Below are 13,239 nucleotides of genomic sequence, written 5' to 3' on the forward strand. Positions count from 1 at the left end.
TGGGATGTTATATCGGCTCTATAGGTCTTCAGTAAACGTGAAATATTAATTAAAATCGTCCACGCATTCCTGATTTCCAGTTGGGTTTTTTTCTGCCGAGAGCACTGTATTTATGAAGTAGGATTCTAGAACATAAATATTATCCTACAGATAAATGGCTCCATTCAGAGACTTGTCTTATATTTACCGGCATGACGGGGAGGTCTGTGTCCACCAGGTCGTCAGTTTCCACCATGTGCTCTGACTCTGGGGAAGACGACTCTGCGGGGATCACGACTACAGGGCTGATGTGCTCCGACAGGGCAGATGCACGCAGGAAGTTTGGTGGATTCTACGAAGAAATATTTCATCCACGGTGGTATTTATTTAAAAAACATTTTGCCTTTTTAGCATAAAAAAAAAAGACAGAAATCAAACTGTACATTTGCCTTCGCATACAGTACGTAAAGAGTGTTTCCACGACCAATTGATAGAATAGGATAAACTACAAGTAAACATTTGACTACTGTAGTACTGCAATGGCCAGATTGTCCAATAATTTTGTCCGTAGTTTGAGATGGTGGGGAATTGGGTTAATCTTCACCTCAGGCAACTGTGGGATCTGAATCAACCTCTTGAAGTACTGCAAGTTGCTGGAGCGATAAAACAGACTCTTCAACCTGCAATAAAACAGATTCAAAAAGCGGAAGAATGACATTTGAACAGAGCGCTCAGAGCTCAGTTGTAGGCATGCAGTGACATTGTGACCGACAGGTTTTGGGTTTGGGCTCGAGAGGCCATTCATACTTCTTAAACTGTTCCTGGAAGCGATCTCGGTGGCCTTCGAGAGTGTCTGCTGGAAGGCCTGCATACAAAAATACACAGGTTGTCAGATTAGAAGGGCATTTTTAATCAATTGAGAGAATTTAAAAGAGATGATACAGAGGAACTTTATAAAATGTATTCCACATTGTTCAAGCAATAGCAAGAAAGCATTCACAAATTTAAATGAGGATCAGGTTTCAAACATGTTATTTGAATTCTGTCAGCTCACGTTAGTGGCAGCTGGATTGTATTTTTTTCTCATTGATTAAAATCCTATTGTACAACCATCGGCAATCCCACATTTGCTTTTCCATCCCTTTGCTTCGACAGGTCTCACTGGGTCCTTCACCAAATTTAGACACACTTTTGTTTAATTTGACTTTGCGACTTTTCCGATTTCGACAATAAGTGTGACGTAAAACAATTTAAATTAAGTGATTTATTTCTGTAAATCACCAAGATTCCTATAATTAAAAAGTCTTCACTGATTTACATTATCAGTGAGTGTTAAATTAATAGATAAATAAATGAATTCAATATTTTTCAAATTGATTTAGTAGCAGAGTTGTGTTACTCACATGAGTGCAGCTTGAACAGCAGCTTAACTGTGTAGTCGTACAAGTGGCTGCTATCCAAGATGACTTGGATGAGCGGGGCCAGACGACATTGGCCTGCAGCAGTCACTGACACTGACCGAGACATATCCAATGAGCTAAATACTGGGAGAGAGGGACACAGAAACACAGACACAGTTGTTCAGTGGCTCTGATTGATTTTTTTACATTTTCTCTCACCTCACAATTACTTGCTTATATCCCATCGACAACTCTCCGGTGTTCATGTTGGTTACACCTTCTACTGTAAATGTAAACCCAAAACCAAAATCTGAAACTGAGCAGACGTACGGCGCCATTTAATGTTTGAATGAACAATGTAATAAGACAACTGAGCAACAAAACACAGATCACATGTTCCAACACTTTCGCACTCATGAAAAAATAAAAATAATAATACATTTCGACAAATGGGTGCATTCAAACAGTCAAGCTATCTTCCAAAATATAAATACCTGAAAAGAAAAGCTGAAGTGTTGATCTTGTCTCATATTCATCTTTTGATGTCAAACTCAAATGCTTTCAGTCTGCAGCGAAATAAAGGAACTAGCCTGACTGCTCTAACACTTTTGGAGGGGTGTTTATTTGTGGCAAGAATGACCGAAGGGATGCCCACATCATAAAACAAAAACAAAACAAAAATCACAAATTAGTGTAGCACAGACTTTGTACTTATAAAAACAGTCATGTAAGATTTTCAATACCAATGCCATTAGTTTAATTATTTGAAATAAGTACAGAGACTTTTTTGGGGGTCATAAAGTAAGGGTCATTACTGTACATTATGCTAGTTTAAGAAGGAGGCGCCAGTATCCCTGTTAGGTTTGACTTATTACCCAATCAGGCCTTCTTAAAAAGGTATGAAAAATAATCTAAGAGAGAGGCAGCAGCAGTTTCAACCCTAACAGAGGCTTGTTTGCCTACCTCACTCTCCCTCAATCATTAAACCCCTCAAACATCATTCCCAAAGGCAAGCCCTGAGAACCTTGTTGCATGACCAACTCAAAAACACAGATTTGTTTTCTTCCTTTTTCTTTTTTCAAAAAACAGACATTGCGCTACCCTCTCAAACCTTGAATGATGAAACACTTTAGAAATACTTTAGAACTGAGATTGAAGGCTTCAGCTACACTCTCAAGCCTTGTGGTTTGCATTTTAAACTAAAAATGGAGTGGCACGAATTAAACATGAAAAATCTCAAGAGCGTTGCGTTTTAGTGAACAATGCAACAATTCTGTTTCCACAGTGCTAATGATTGTCACGTGCACATGCTGTATTCAAATTTGGCATTACATCGTAGCCGCATGAGGGGAAAATGTTTTAGAAACACCTCTCGCGCTCAAGACAATTCTTGGAGTGGCTATCCATGTTGATTTGTTGAGAAAGAGGCCAAAATGTAAATTAATTGGTGTGTGAAAATACAATGCGCAGGATGCAGACTGAAGGCCACGATAAAAAGACAGAGAATGTAATTTCCTTCGATTCATTTAGGAGTGGAGGAGAGCACCTTTCGCAGCATTTGCTCTCAGCTCCTGGTCACGTCAGCTATTTTTAGCCATGTCTGTATAGTGAGAGAGACATTCACCTATGATGACTCACGCCGGCAACAACAGAGTCTGTAACCACTCAATCAGATGCATCACTGCCCTTATGGTAAAAGTGTCTATTTTGGTACACCATTAGAACTCTATCACTCAGTTTTCCTGTCTGCCTAGGTATGAACTTTGTGCCCTAGCGAATGTGTGTTCACAGCTGATTGCACCGTCAGTCCAAAAACGCTTACCACCAAGGAAGAGGTTGAGTTCACACTCCAGGTAATCAAACATCTCCACTGTTAACTGAAAGCTGGGGAGCAGACACAGAGAAACACATTTTACACACCAACAAAATCTGAAGTTTCCGTTTTACTCTTTTTATAGGAAATATACAGTATGTACTACATACAACATATATTTGGTTAAAACACACCTTTTTACTTAGTCAATTCCTCACAAGAGTTTGCACCCACAGTCACAGCGGACGCATCATTGGATCTTTAAAATATTTTTATCTGTGCATCAAATCAGCATGATGTAGTTTAGAAAAAACATTTAAGTTCCCAAGAATGTTCGGTCATATAACAGCGGCAGCTACAGACCAATCAGTTTACTAAGAAAAACATACCGATACAAAAACAGGACGAGATGAAACCTCAATTAATTGAAATCCCCTGCCTCCAAGTCCATAATGTTATTAGTGTTTTCTTTAGCTTTGTCCGGTTGTTTAAGCCATATCAGTAATGTCCAGCCAAAATAGAAAAAGGTAACGAAAATAATAATCGCCGAAACGGGTATTCAAAGGTAATGGTGTTTTAAACGGTTTTCTGATCGTTTTAAGTTTTACTAAGATTAGCAATTACTTGTTCAACTCCCCTGACAATCACCTCTGCAACAATGGTACATGCATATTGTTAGTTTTACAATGGCAAAGAGATGACACCTGGAACTGATGAATCGTATTTCCATTTTCAATGATATGGGGAACATTTGAACAAAACCAAGGTCAACCAGCCTTGTGACTTCAATATTTGGTGGTCCAGTGCGTAAGTGTAGCAGCAGCTCGCCTTACTTACAAGTTGTTGACGTCATTTTCTCCTGCCTCTTCAAGTTGTCTGTTTGACATCTGCAGGTTGCCGGGGAACCGAGGGTTCTGAAAGAGAAGACAGCACAAGCAAGGTGGAAACTCAAATAAGATGCATGGCACACTATGGTCTACCTGTAACACACACACACACGTCTGAATCACTATTATTACTATTAACTGTGCATTATCCAACACTGAAGACCTGGTGAAGTATCTTATCACTGATTTGACACCTTAGTCATTTGTTTAATGATTTACTTTACAGATTTAGCATTAAACTAATAAATGCCATGACAGTTCAACCAAGTATAAACTTGTTTGACATGCTACTACATGCAGTACAGTCATATCTCATACTGTATTATAGGAGATTCATAGATTTAATTTATAGGATATATACTGGATACTTTCACAATTACATTTGTTTATATTGTTTAGATTACTGAAGCGAATACTTCTATGTGCTACAAATTAAACCCCTCCTCCAAAGCTTCACACTGTATTGAAAGGGGGGAAAATCAGGGCCGTAATCATTTGAAAATTCAAATTCAAAAATTCAGCTGGCAGCCTGGATGAATATACGGACACTGTCACATCCTATATCAGTTTCTGTGAAGAGGTCTGTGTACCAACAAAATCATTTCGGACATTCAACAACAACAAGCCGTGGTTCACTGCTAAACTTAAGCAGCTTCGCCAAGCTAAGGAAGATGCATATCAGAGCGGGGACAGGGCCCTGTATAATCGAGCTAGAAACCAGCTTACTAAAGAAATTAACATTGCAAAGAGGATCTATGCAGCAAAGTTGGAAAAACAGTTTAGCGCGAACGACTCAAAAACAGTCTGGCATGCATTCCAATCGCTGACTAATTACAAGCGACGATCCCCCCAAGCTGAGAACAATAGCACACTAGCCAACGACTTGAATACCTTCTATTGCAGATTTGAAAAGGACAGTTTCACTCCACACACCCACCCGGCCGCACCCGCGACCACAACCGCACCTCTGACTTCTGCGGTAACCATCCATGAACAGGATGTGAGACGCATCTTCAAACAACAGAAGATTAACAAAGCGGCAGGACCGGACCATGTGTCCCCATCCTGCCTCAAAGTCTGCGCGGACCAGCTCGCTCCAGTCTTCACTCAGATCTTTGGAAATATGCGAAGTTCCATCCTGTTTCAAACGCTCCACCATCATTCCAGTCCCCAAGAAACCTGCAATCTCTGGTCTGAATGACTACAGGCCTGTCGCTTTGACATCTGTGGTCATGAAGTCCTTTGAACGTCTCGTGCTGGACCACCTCAAGAGTGTCACAGGTCCCCTGCTTGACCCCCTGCAGTTTGCCTACCAAGCGAACAGGTCTGCGGATGATGCAGTCAACATGGGACTGCACTTCATCCTAGAACACCTCGACAGTGCAGGGACCTACGCGAGGATCCTGTTCGTGGACTTCAGCTCAGCGTTCAACACCATCATCCCTGAACTCCTTTCAACCAAGCTTCTCCAGCTCAGCGTCTCACCTGCCATCTGCCAGTGGATTTACAGCTTTCTGACGGGCAGGACACAGCAGGTCAGGCTGGGGGAGGCCACCTCATCCACACGCAGCATCAGCACTGGGACGCCCCAAGGTTGTGTCCTCTCTCCGCTGCTCTTCTCTCTCTACACGAACGACTGCACCTCAGCGAACCCGACTGTCAAGCTCCTGAAGTTTGCAGATGACACCACTGTCATCGGCCTCATCAAGGACGGTGACGAGTCTGCATATCGACAGGAAGCGGAGCGGCTGGAGCTGTGGTGCGGCCGACACAACCTGGAGCTGAACAGGCTCAAGACGGTAGAGATGATCGTGGACTTCAGGAGGCATCCTTCGCCACACCTGCCCCTCACGTTGTCCAGCTGCCTTGTGTCAACCGTCGAGACCTTCAAGTTCCTGGGAATTACAATCTCTCAGGACCTGAAGTGGGCGACCAACATCAACTCCGTCCTCAAAAAGGCCCAGCAGAGGATGTACTTCCTGCGGCTTCTGAGAAAGCACGGCCTGCCACCGGAGCTGCTGAGACAGTTCTACACAGGGGTCATCGAATCAGTCCTGTGTTCTTCCATCACAGTCAGGTTTGGTGCTGCTACAAAAAAGGACAAACTCCGACTGCAACGGACAATCAAAACTGCTGAAAGGATTGTCGGTACCCCCCTACCCACCATTGAGGACTTGCACGCTGCCAGAACTAAGACAAGGGCGTGCAAAATCCTCTCGGACCGTCTGCACCCCGGTCACCGGCTCTTCCAGCTCCTTCCCTCAGGTAGGCGCTACCGATCAACGCAACCTAGAACTAGTAGACATTCCAACAGCTTCTTCCCTCTTGCGATCAACTTCTTAAACACCTAACCTATAATTCCATTACAACAAGCTGGAAATTTTTTGACTTGAGTTCGTTGCCACATTTCTGTGGGGCCAATTACGTATTACTCGTGCACTCACTGTAGTTGTCTCACCATGCTGCACTATTTGCATATACTGGCCACTCATGCCAGAGTAGCATCTGCTCCATTTGCACACTGATTGAGGAGTATCTGTAACATTTGCACAACCAACATTGTCCCAGATGATCGGACTACTAGTCACTTTAAACCGCATACACTCCTTGAAGTCTCAGCGCCCTTTGCACAATGGTCATTGCACCGGACTATTGCAATATTAGTCGTTCGAACTGCTCTAAGTGCTAGAGGACTCTGCATCTTTTTGCACAATTGTTTTTTGTCAATGTCTTTATGTCCCCAAAGTGTTCTGTAAATTGACTGTCTGTTGTACTAGAGCGGCTCCAACTACCGGAGACAAATTCCTCGTGTGTTTTGGACATACTTGGCAAATAAAGATGATTCTGATTCTGATTCTGATAATTTTCAGTTAATCTACCACTAGGGTTGGGCATTGTTTGAATTTGAGCTATTTCTGTCGCGATTCCGGCTTCTCATTTCAATTCCGGTTCCAAACCATTCTTGATTCAGATTCTTTTAGGGGGCTGAGTCAAAAAGGTTTGCATGGTTTAAATAAGGGATGTCCAAATTATGAACATCCATTTTCTTAGCCCGCAGCATAGACTAAAATGAACATTTGACTCGGGGTTCTTTATAACCTGTATCAATATCAAACCTATGAATTAAATGGCAACGTGTATATATAACTAACCCAATTGACTTAATATTAATGAATTAATGTTTCAGATAAAAGTTAAATATAGCCTAGTTAATATAGTTATTTAGGACAGTTTTATCACGTCAAATGGGTTATATGTGCAAGTTTTATCTTGACTTCCTGTTTTAAACATGTAGCCTTTTATTTTGAACGGTAAGCACCGGAACTCAGCATTTTGGCACAAAAGATAACACTGGTGAAAACGAAAGAAAAACGCAAAGGCATGAAAAAGAGTAATGAACGAATCAAATGCTCTGTAAGACGATTCTTTTACCTACCCACTGATGAGGTACAAGGTTAGTGTTTGTGATACTGTGAGACGTTTATGTGAATTTTGGCCCAATTCGTTGTGATGTAAAGTTTGTAGTTTAACCTTTGGTGAAGTTTTAGCTCAATGTTAAGCTTGTATTGTGACATAATAAAATGAATTAATGAAGTGAAATAATTTACATTTTATTTTTGTGTCTGTCATCAGCTCTTACGTTTGAAGACTAAAATAAACGCTTAAGATAATCAGTGCAAGAGTGTTTGTAACCCCCGTTTAACTTGGTAGCTGCCTCAATGTAGGCATAGACATATTTTATTGTTTCACACTCACTCAACGGACTTCACTGAAATTCCGCGTGGTGTAGGCTCGGAGCGGGATGGAGCACTTCAGACTTCTATACATTGCGAAAGCCTTCTTTTCAGAATATAATATTATTCCAAGTGTTGCACTGAGGCAACTGGTCATTCATTTTAACAAAGTTAGAAACACTTTTGTTCCCCGCCATTGTTGGGCACAAGCATGTCTTCGTGCATGTTCTTCTTTGTTGGTTTTTGACACTTTCTTCTTTGGGGTCAGTGGACCGTAGGTGTCGAAACTAGGACATTTTTATATTTGAACGATTCCGGGAGAACCCAAATGTTTGTCCCAGTTCCAATCGGTTGCCGGTGCCCAACCCGATCGACCACTCATCTCAGTTGCCCCATTAAAAGAAGCTTCATTTTATAGATACACGAGAAGCTATTAGTATCACAGCCAGTGTTCTAAGAAGACCCACCCATGCCCCGCAGAGAAACGATGGTAATAAAAAGAGACTTGAGACAAAGCTAATGAGTGATTAGGGACTCTCGCTTGGTTTTATAGGCCATGCCAACTCACTTTGATGTGAAACTCCATTTTGGTAATGAGCAGTTTGAGGTAGATGCTGCAGAGCTTCCCGTAGCCTTCACTCAGGTGACCCTGTGGGCACAAGAGGGTGAATCACAAAGGGAGTCAAACATTTCTAGACATGGCCAAGGGTAGAAACAGTATCCCCTGCTCTTGGAAAGCCTGCAAGTTGGCTGCCCAAAGAAGACAAGGATATTTTAGATGACACTTAGGAGAAAGCCAGTGTTTAATTAAAATTCAAAGTGTGAACAACTTCCCCTGGTGGGGCAGAACTACAACAATAGTAAGTCAAAGTATTCCGTCCTTCCACTTTACTGGAACTGAAAGGGAATCCGTTAACTTTGAAGCTGGGTAAGTTGCTCTTAGCTTAAGAAGAGAATATATTCGCGCTGAGAATGGATAGTTGAAATACTGTACTCCAACTAGACTCCTTATTTCCCGAGCCGATGGTGATTACACAACAGGAATAAGAGGTTCTGTATCCACCTGAGTAATGGAATAAACACTGCAGGAGAAAGTAGTACCATGCAAGACAATTCAATACAACGATTCTGCCCTTTTTTTCCAACTGAAGCGCATAATACAATGGCACTCAGTTGGATAAGCACCCAAATGTACACTTTTATTTGGCTTCAATTTAAGAATATTCATCATTGAGAAATTCAAAAATATGTGCATTTCTTCACTTTCAATTTCATAAATTGGGGAAAAAAAGAAATCGCCAAGCAAAATGAAATGACTTCTTTCTTGGCCCTTACCAACACCCCTCAACAAGGTTTTGTGGAGATTGTTTAGATGGTTTGACTAGTTGCACTGAGAATTAACAAACAATGACAATCTCTGTGGCAGAGCCAATAATTTTTCCTTTGTTTATTAATCTCAATAATATAATTAATATCCGGCAGCACGTTGGACGACTGGTTAGAGCGTCAGCCTCACAGTTCTGAGGACCCGGGTTCAATCCCCGGCCCCGCCTGTGTGGAGTTTGCATGTTCTCCCCGTGCCTGCGTGGGTTTTCTCCGGGCACTCCGGTTTCCTCCCACATCCCAAAAACATGCATGAATTGGAGACTCTAAATTGCCCGTAGGTGTGAATGTGAGTGCGAATTGTTGTTTTTTTGTATATTCCCTGTGATTGGCTGGCAACCAGTTCAGGGTGTACCCCGCCTCCTGCCCGATGATGGCTGGGATAGGCTCCAGCACGCCTGCGACCCTAGTGAGGGGAAGCGGCTCGGAAAATGGACGGATGGATAATTAATATCCTGTATGTGGTTCCAGTAGACTGACATGCATCCTATTGATGTTTTTCATTTAATAAACTTACCATTAACTCTAATTAGCTGGGATAGGCTCCAGCACGCCCGCGACCCTAGTGAGTATAAGTGGTACAGAAAATGGAAGGATGGATAGTCATAATTGACCGTGTTGATTTTGTTAAGGAAGTTCAACAGTTGTATTGGCTCAAATCCCAAAGTCCTAACAAAGCAGTTGTAGGTTATCCACCTAAAATAATGGCAGATCACACATAGAATAACTTAATAGCGAGTCTGTACTCTAAATAAGCCAGAGGATGAATCTGCGTGTGTGACTAAGTGCGGACACATGATGCCAAGTCTGTCACTTTACACCTAAAGTACTGTAGATACTACTTTGTTAATTACATCTTGCAGGCAACTGCTGTTGTTACCTTTGACACGTTGCTATTGTGGTCACACCCCAGGAAGTGTTAGCGCTCTAATGCTGGAGATGTTTTGATGTACATTTTGGTTCTAGACTTTTGATTTACAGTACTTTTTAAAGAAGCAAACAACATGCTTACATTAGCAACACTACCTATTATTTGACAGTTTTCTAATATTCCACTAGGTGCTTGCTGTGATGGGAACAGACAATCGCGTAAGCCTCCTTACCCACATCCTGCTCATATCAGTCAAGTCAGCCTTATTCCTCATAGAGTCCTTTATCACCTGGAACGGTGGCAGCAACCACAGAGGAAATAAGGGAAGGTTAGCTTCCAAAATGAAAAGGGTGACTGATTACATATAATTTGAGAGGAAATTGTGGGCATTAATTGTGAAACTCATAGTGGAAAATATAGTGGTGGAAAGTGATGCTGTCTTTACGTACGTTTGGATGTCCGTCTCGTAGCAGTTTGTGGAAGACGTGGCAGAACTTCCAGCAAAGGACCGCATTGCTGGAGAGAGGGAGCCGGTTGACGGCTGCCCAGAAAGTGTGGGCACCTTTCTCATGATGAGTCCCCAAGATGCAGGGTGACACAGTCAAGGACCAACAGCTTCAAATGCAGAATAATTTCTCTGAACCTGCAATTCCCAATCTGGGTGTCATGGCACCTTTGCGTGCCGTGTTAAAGAGCATCAGGGGTGCTGCAGGAAATCATCCAATTTTCCTTAATTTGTCCGAAAATGTATTATTATTATTGTTTTCAAATAAACAGGCCCGGACTTCACACTCAGTAAATTTGTAAATTTTTGAGGAAACTGATATGAGATAATCAATTTCCGTATTGACATTTTTGATTGGTGGTGTGCCATGAGATATTTCTAATGTAAAATGACTCGCTCAACCAATCACAAATCTAACAGCAGTGGTGTTAGTTTTGTCAGGATAAATAGTCTACTGCAGCTCCTTTAGCTCATGATAGTGTCACCAAACTACAACTAAACACTGCATCTAAACCAGTAGAACCAGTAACAATAGCTTAGCAGAACTTTGCTTCACCTTCCTACGACCCCCAATTTCTGTTGTCACTGTTCGCGGCTCCGTAATCTTAAACTGAAACACTGACCATTCTGGCACTAACTGCTACGTCGGTCGGGCCCAGCGGCCTACTAGGCAGCGGAGTTTCCCATCAGCACAGGCCGCCACAGGGAGTGTCGGCATCATGTAACTCCTCTCCTCAGAGCAGTCAAATGTTCATTGTTTTACACACTGCACAGCTATATACTGCAATTGTTGACGTGTACTCAGAGTTACTGTACATTGTGTATGCGCATGCCATGGTGAGCTGTCGGCTGTTTACTGTACTGTATTTCTAAGGTACAGCAATGTTTGAAGATATCTGGTAAGTGTTTGAAATGCTGTTTAAATATTTTGGACTCAGTTTGTGGTATATATACACAGTTAAATTATTAATATAGACAATCATAATCACCTTCAGGGGAGCGTTAATTATTCACTGTACTGACCAGTGATCACAGTTTTCTGTTATTTTTTTGGGACACAAATCAAACTTTAAAAAACCTGGCAAGAATCCTACAGCTTTAATTTTGTCCCTCGGTCCACCCAACCAGACAATAAAAACATTAGAATCTATTTTACTAACTTTAATAAGAAGCAGCTCTATATTACTGTGAATGAAATGCAGTACTGCGCCGACCGTCTCGCTCCCCTCTCTGTCTCGCCTCATATTTTGTATCCCACAGGATTAAATTAGCTTCAGCACAGATGAGGGTACTCCAAATATGTTGTTCTGATCTTGCACTAACATGACCTCAACTGAAGAACACTTACGACACATGGGAATCACAATCTCACACACAAACACAAACACACACACACACTCTTAAGCATGCACACAAAATATGAGGATATTCCTGGCATGCTTCTCTTTGACAGCAACCTCCTGTGTGTTGATGGCTTTGTTGATGCTGACTGCCTGTGAGGAAGAAGAAATGAAAATCAGCCAAAATATATTTTTCAATTTCATTTCCTAACTTTCACAAAAGAGGTTTCCCTTTTCCAGCTACCCAGACAATGAGAGTCAGTGAAGTTTGAGTGTAGGTGATTGACCTATTTTCTGCCAAGTTGGTATTCAAGGCAGCAGCTAAGAGGCCCGACTGAGCTCTTGTCTGCATTTGATGATTGTGGAAAGCTGACAGAAAAATGTCTAAACATATGAGACAGTTTACCTTACTTGATTGCCCAGAACAGTCACCGTCTTAACCCAAATACCCAAAGGGGCAGCTTATCAAAGTCACCGTTAATTCTGTTGATATGCATCCTTTCTCCAGTGGTTGTTGATTTGGCAAGTGTGATGGTGGTGATGGTGGGGGGCAAGGTGTTATTGAGGGAGGTCTGGTAGTGGTGTATTGCATTTCTACACTGGACAAAATAGCAAAGAAAATAAATCATACATAAAAACCTGATGGATAAACAAGAGTTTTTAAAGATTATGTAAAAAGTGAAGTTGAGAAAATAAATCATAAATGGCATTCTGTCCATTTACATTGTAGTTGTTGTATGACTGCCGAGGTCAGGAGAGCACGGGAGGCCTTTTTCATAATCTCACTTCCCACAGATGTCCTGAGTCTGCTTGTGCCAGTATGTGAGGGGTGAGGACAGGAAGTAAACCAGAGTGATCACAAGGGGAGAAGCAAGCTCAGTACTATTGTACCATCAGCTTTTGCACACACAAAACACCGACTGTTATTACTTTGAGCCTTCATGTGTTTTGCATGTGTTACAATTCTGAAAATTTTTTCACCCCCATTTAAAATCCCACGGTAACCCACTGCAACTGGTTCCCACAAGAGGATGACCCAGTTAGTCCACAGTGAGACTTTGTACTTTGGGTTGAAAAAGAGAGGCAGCTGCCACAGGACTCCTTGAATTGGCTGTGGACGCTGACTGGCATCAATGGTCAATTAGCTCCTCACACTGAAACCGACCGTCCAACTGACAAATCCAAGTGAAGAGAAAAGACAGTCAGGTGAGTAGTGTTGCTTTTTTTTTTTTTTTTTTTTAAGGATAAAGAGAGGGGCTTTACCCTGGTTAACTAGTTATTCTACTTTCTTGTTTAAGATTCCCAGCATGCTTTTGGTTTATTCCTT

General features: G+C 41.9%; 1 protein-coding gene across 4 annotated transcripts in view; it reads right to left on the reverse strand.

Annotated features, from left to right (window-relative positions):
• The window catches only part of hip1 (huntingtin interacting protein 1), a 48,831-nt gene that overhangs the window by 17,069 nt on the left and 18,523 nt on the right, over positions 1 to 13,239 (reverse strand). For 2 of the 4 annotated variants that reach the window (XM_061682628.1, XM_061682627.1), the window contains exons 3-12: positions 12,002 to 12,065; positions 10,517 to 10,659; positions 10,300 to 10,356; positions 8,382 to 8,462; positions 4,030 to 4,106; positions 3,202 to 3,263; positions 1,383 to 1,523; positions 787 to 844; positions 584 to 659; positions 188 to 331 (exon numbers count right to left, since the gene is read on the reverse strand). In XM_061682628.1, the coding sequence (XP_061538612.1) occupies positions 188 to 331; positions 584 to 659; positions 787 to 844; positions 1,383 to 1,523; positions 3,202 to 3,263; positions 4,030 to 4,106; positions 8,382 to 8,462; positions 10,300 to 10,356; positions 10,517 to 10,659; positions 12,002 to 12,065 (903 nt within the window). Of the gene's footprint in view, positions 1 to 187; positions 332 to 583; positions 660 to 786; positions 845 to 1,382; positions 1,524 to 3,201; positions 3,264 to 4,029; positions 4,107 to 5,564; positions 5,735 to 8,381; positions 8,463 to 10,299; positions 10,357 to 10,516; positions 10,660 to 12,001; positions 12,066 to 12,387; positions 12,512 to 12,635; positions 12,664 to 13,239 lie in introns of those variants that run through there. The other 2 variants (XM_061682629.1, XM_061682630.1) reach the window with 2 other exon arrangements.

The sequence above is a fragment of the Phycodurus eques genome, chromosome 7, assembly GCF_024500275.1.
Source record: "Phycodurus eques isolate BA_2022a chromosome 7, UOR_Pequ_1.1, whole genome shotgun sequence".
NCBI classification, from domain to species: Eukaryota; Metazoa; Chordata; class Actinopteri; order Syngnathiformes; family Syngnathidae; genus Phycodurus; species Phycodurus eques.